Source organism: Cricetulus griseus, chromosome 6 (assembly GCF_003668045.3).
Source record: "Cricetulus griseus strain 17A/GY chromosome 6, alternate assembly CriGri-PICRH-1.0, whole genome shotgun sequence".
Lineage (NCBI taxonomy): Eukaryota > Metazoa > Chordata > Mammalia > Rodentia > Cricetidae > Cricetulus > Cricetulus griseus.
Window position 1 is genome coordinate 89994786 of NC_048599.1, and position 6349 is coordinate 90001134.

General features: G+C 35.4%; 1 protein-coding gene across 1 annotated transcript; it reads right to left on the reverse strand.

The window, feature by feature from the left end:
• Nucleotides 1-2097: 2097 nt before the first annotated feature.
• LOC100774107 (olfactory receptor 998) lies at nt 2098-3084 on the reverse strand. Its single transcript, XM_027420946.1, has one exon. It carries the CDS (start codon nt 3082-3084, stop codon nt 2098-2100), a length of 987 nt encoding a protein of 328 aa, XP_027276747.1.
• Between the last annotated feature and the right edge of the window lie 3265 nt (nt 3085-6349).

Sequence of the window (6349 nt, forward strand, 5' to 3'; positions counted from 1 at the left end):
ATCTACAACTTGAGTTGTTCCTACCTGTGGCTGTATAAAATAATTCTCCACAAGCCAATAAATTAATATCTTATGTAAATATGTATGTACATATTTATGTGAGTGTTCATGCACCTGCATGCATTAAATGTGCACCACATTCATTCAGGTGTCAGAGAAGCTAGAAAGGGGTATGGATCCCCTAAAAATGGAGCTACGGTGGTTGTGAAGCACTTGATGTGGGCATTAGGAACTAAATCTGGATCTTCTGCAAGAGCATCAAACCCTCTTAACTACTGGCCCATCTCTCTAGCCCCTAAACATCTAAATAATTTTTGGATTAGCTTCACATTTCAAAGAAAGTATATTTTTCTTCTTATGATGGATACTGGAGTTATTTCTTTTAACATTATTGCAATAATACATCCAGCTTTGTTTTGTTTTGTTTCTTACATTAACACTATTATGACTAAGGTCTAGATTTCTGAAAGACACTATTCTGGGTTGGAAGTCAGTTGTATCTATCATATGTATTGGAAACTCCCAAATGTATTTATGGAATAGAGACCTTCAGCAGGAAGGAATGAGTGTGCACACTAAATGACAACTTTGCTAACATTGAAAACTACTAATGTTTCAGCTACATTAAAAGGAACCACAGTGAGCTTTTAGCTTAACTGTATGATCAAATAAACACACTGAACAGATTTTCCACATATTTTAAAAAATGTATACTTCTGGGTCTATAATTTGTCTGCCTGCCCCTTCATTGGCTGAATTTCCTAATATTTGCCATTTTAGCTGTGAATATGAATATAAACACAGTCTTATTTATAACTCCTACATAAAAATAGTTTTTCTCAAATTTTTAGAAGCTTTTTGTTGCTGCTGTTTATGTACATGTGTCTGTGTGGATGTATAGCAAGTATGTAGAGTACCAGCAGAGGCCAGAAGAAGACACCAGACCTGCTGTGGCTGGAGTTACAGGGGATTGTGCACCATATAATACGGATGCTGAAAACCCTTTGAAAGGACAAGAGTGAACATTAATTAGTCTGAATCCACAAAAACATGAGTCAAATATCAGGATAAAAGCTGAAAATCAGAAAAGCAGAGTAGCAGCCATCAGAGACTTATTTCTTTAAATTCTCCTACCAAAAGGACTGAGATCCTGTGTCCGCTCCACCTTATTAGTTCCTGTCTTGTTTCTGTACAGACCTCTATGTTAACTAGTGGCTAGCTCCACTCTCTGATCTCCAGGCAAGCTTTATTTTTCAGAACACAAACAAAATATCACACAACACAAGAATGAATTAATGAACCATCTCTCTATACCCTACTACATTCTTTCGATACAAGTTCATGTTGGTTAAATTTCAAGAAAATGTCTTTATGTCTAGTCAAGTCTAGTCAGAAACAACTATCCTGCACTCAAAGGAGCTCACAAACTCTGGACCGACAGCTGGGAAATTTGCATAGGCAATACCTAGACCCTCTACATATGCGTCACAGTTCTACAACTTTATCTACTTGTGGGACTCCTAGTCGTAGAAGCAGCCTCTGTCCTTAATGTCCTTAATAGGTTCCAGGAACCTATTCCCCACACTGGGTTGCCTTGCTCTGTCTTAGTACAGGGGAATGAACTTATCATACCACAACTTGATATGCCATGCTTTTTTCATGCCCATGAGGGGCCTGCTTGTTTCCAAATGAAGGCAGAGGAGGAGTGGATTGGGAAGTTGTGTTTGAAGAAGGTTAAGTTAGGAGGAAATGGGAAGAAATGAGGAAGGGAAAACCAGGATCTAGATAGATAATAAATTAATAGATTTAATTATTAATAAAAAGAAAAGCAAAAACAAAGTATTGATGCAGTAAACATTATATAGATATTTAATTTTTGTCTCCTAGTATGTGTTTTTAATTGTTGTTATATAAATATTTATTATATAACTATATTAACTTATTATAAAATAGACATATGTATGAACTCAGACCCCATTCATATAATTTTGCAATACAGATCATCCCAGAGAGACTAAGACAGGCAGTAAAACATGCTAAAAATAACCTATTAATTGGAAGAACCTGTTTCTTCTATGTGTCTTTTTAACTATATATCTAGCACAGATATCTAAGGCAGAGCATAAATAGAGTTTGGCCTTGCCTATCTGTTGAAAATTGTTTCCTTTGTATTTGTCTTCTGAATGCATCTCTCACTTCCTTGTTCCTCAAGCTATAGATGAGGGGGTTGATCATGGGAATCATGACAGTATAAAATAGAGAAATAACTTTATTGGTATCCAGTGAAGACTTTGTATTAGGTCGAACATAGATGAAGAACAGAGTTCCATACAGGATGGAGACAGCTGCCAAGTGAGAGGAACAGGTAGAGAAGGCTTTCATTCTCCCATCAGTGGTCTGGATCTTCAAGATGGCCATCAAGATGCAGATGTAGGAGACTGTGATGATCAGACCACTAAGCACTCCTATTGTTCCATCTAAGACAAAAAGCACTATCTTGTTGATCCAAGGGTCAGCACATGCTAAGGAAAGCATTGGAGAAATATCGCAAAAGAAATGGTTGATGGCATTTGGACCACAGAATGGTAAACAAAAAGTCAAGGTTGTATGAGTTGTGATGTTTATAGCAGCTAGAACATAAGGTCCTATGACAAACTGCATACAGACCCTCTTAGACATAATCAGAGAATACAGCAAGGGTTTACAGATGGCTGTATACCGATCATATGCCATGGAAGCAAGGAGGAAACATTCAGTTCCCACAAAAAGACCAACGAACCATAACTGAACAGCACAGCCCACAAAGGAGATAGCTTTTTTCTCTGCAAAGATGTCACACAGCATCTTAGGAGCTATGAAAGAAGAGGAACACACATCTACAAAGGAGAGGTGGCTGAGAAAAAAGTACATAGGTGTCTGCAGCCTGGGGTCCACCAATATGAGAGTGATCATGCCCAGGTTACCCCCCAGGGTGACAAAATAAACAAAGAGAAGTATGGTGAAAAGTGCAGTCTTCTGATGGAGATGATCAGTGAGCCCCAGGAAGAGAAACTCAGTCACTATGGTCTGATTCTTTTCTTCCATGTCAGTTGGATTCTGTTGTCAGACAAATGTGTATTCCTTTATTACAAACTATCACTATCAATTACAAATAATGTTTTAATTCAATGATAAACTGCCTTAAGCAGGTTTGTAACAAACAGCTGGATGATATTGTTGTGCTGGTGGGTCAGGATTTCTGGATTCTATTTCTGAGCAACTGTATGAATATTCTGCAAAATTTTGGGCAACTTAACCTTGATATGTTCATATTCTGTAGCTCTAGGAACTGTCCAGCTATATGATCTAAAATTCCTTCAGATTAAATACAAAATTGGATGTGAGATGTGTTCAGATTTATAAAAATCTTCCTTTAAGAAGAATGAATATACAAACCATAGAATAGATACTATTTTAAGGGGAGCATAAAAGAACCAATCATATTAGGTGCCAAATAGATAAGAAATGAAATATAGGATTGGTATTTCTCAACCCAAATGCATAATTATAACAAAAGAATATGATTAACATGAGAGTTTCCTCTTCTGAGATTAAGAGATCTGTCATGCAATGGACATTGTAGTAGAAATTAAGATTTACTGAGCTAAAAAAATATAAAATATTTTAAATAATCTACATAAACTCACAAGTCATTCATGATAAACTATGTGATAATGTATATAAAATAACATCTATAAATTTTAATCAGGGAAAACCCTCAAGAGAATACTTTTAAGTGACTCAGTTAAGACAGTATAAGCTGTTTCAGATTTCTTAGAACAATATGTTTACATAAGATGATTTACATTAAAATTAATTTATAAGAATCAATTATGTCCCTCCTTGAATAAACAAAATATAACAATCACGTAAGTCATGATTTTCCTAACTCAATATTTAATTTTTAATAGTTCAACTATTTAATTTGTGGTTTTCTTTTTGTATCAAGGTCTCTTACCTTGCCATCTCAGTGCAGTAACAAAACTAATCCTGGTTTTCATTAATCACTACCTCTTGCTAATTGTTTCTAGTATTAGTCATTAAATGCAACTATGTATTAGGACTACAGCTGCAATAAGGAATAATATAGTATGCCCCTCTTCTATTTTGTTGCCAATCACTAGTTGTCTAAGTTTTATTTATGTGCTGGTTTAAATGTGTTACCTTGAGTCTTCTATGCAGTCAAAAGAATAATCCTCTCAATCATCATATCTAATGTGATACTAACCTTCTTCTAGAACGTAATTACTTTCACTTAGAGAATTATTTCTTGTGAAAGTTTTTATATCATAGGTACAATGTTGTGTTTTGAGGGATAGTTATTGAATAATTAATTCAGTTTAATTATTATGGAATATTTCACACACCTAGTCATGTTGTATTCCCACTAGTGAGGGAAAAACATGAGACAATTAAAGCCTCCTAGAGATTTTTCAATACAGAACATTCATATTAAAAATACCTTGTATGGTTTTTCAAAATCCAGCCAGATCAATTCAGAAAACTCCACACTTGTGTGATTTAGTCTTGTGACAATGTGAATAAAATACCTTAAATCTCATCCCTTCAGAGTATCTGCAGTTACTGGGTTTTGTTTTTCAAAATTCAGAAGTATTCTGTTGTTTACCCTCCATATTTCAAGCACATCTAATAGCCTAAAATGTAGTGTACTCACTTCATTCTGCCACAGCTTCAACTGCTTCAAAAACAATAACACTTTTCTACAAAGATGACTCAACACCTTGCATGGTGATGACACTCTCTTGAGATACTCTACACAGATGGAGAAGAAACGAACTTCCCATCCAGGACATGAAGAGAGAATCCCTGATTCACATACTACACAGAACCAGGGACCTCATCCTGGGAGCATACAATTCAGAGCCAGGTCCCCAAAGAATTCAAACCTCAAAGGCTTACACACACCTGAAGGGGCAAAATCAACATTATCTCAGCACCATTTGGTTATTATTCCCTAAATGTGTCTTATCTCAAAGAAACCATTTGTGAGAAAATTGTGCATGTGTGTGCATATGTGTATACTTATGTATTGGGGTCGGGTGTATCTTTCTCCATTGGGATCTTTTTTACCAAGAAATCTCTCTTTTATTTCTTTTAACTTTTAATTTATTGTTAATTAGAAAATGCTAATTGTTCTTTGGCTCAACCCATGTTTCATAAATGGAAAATTTTAATGCTTTTTATGGTTGCTATTCAGTTGTGTTTGTATACAATATTTTCTTACTTGTTTGGTGAGGAACACTTATGATTATTTCCTATCTGGATAATTCTTAATTGCTTTTTAATGAGCATCATTGTGAAGATCGTAAAAGTAAGTTTCATCATTTGCTTTAGATTTGTACCCATTAGCGGTAATACTAGATTTTATGATGTTTCTATTCCCACTTTGAACCACTTTCATAATGCTTTCCATAACATAATGGTGATAATAAGTCACCTTCTGCCTATGTCATTTATCACACCCTCGGTGGCATTCCATGGTATTTGTGTTTCTCTCTTTTATTTAATAATCGATGTCAATGGAGTGAGGTGATGTCGCATTGTGGTTTCAATTTGATTAATGACTGTGAGTGGCTTTCCTGGATTAGTTGATGATTTTATGTCTTTTTAAAAATAACCAACCATTCCTCATACTGTATGGCCTTCCCCAGCCTTAACAAAGACAAGGTGCTTAGTCTTACTACAACTTAATTTGCCATGCTTTGTCAATATCCATGAAAGGCCTTCCCTTTTCTGAATAGAAACAGAGGAGGAGTGGATGGGGGATGGGAAACTGCAGTCTGGTTGCAAAATAAATAAATAAATAAATAAATAAATAAATAAATAAATAAATAAATAAATGTAGCCAAGCTAGTTTTAAATCATGTAAGGAAAAAAGAGTTTTAAAAACCACTACCTGCCCTTGGCGACCAGGTAACCTGAATAGAAAAGCATGAGAATGGATGGTAAGAAATGATAACAAAGAATCAGAATTTACAACTCTCTACAACTTATAACAAAACTTTAAATGAAAGGAAGCCAAGCATTTTGGCACAGGCCTTTAATCCCAGCACTCCAGAGGCAGAGGCAGGTGGATCTCTATTAATTAGAAGACAGCCTGGTCTACAAAGTGAGTTTGAGGACAGCCAGAACTACACAGTAAAACCCTGTCTCAAAAAAAAAAAATGAACACTGAGAATTGTGATTAAGACATCTATTCAAGTGTTATTTGGGCTTGAAAGCTCTGCTGAACACTTTGCCTTACAAAAACATTATCACCTCCCTCCCTGGTAAACTATAACCTGCCTTT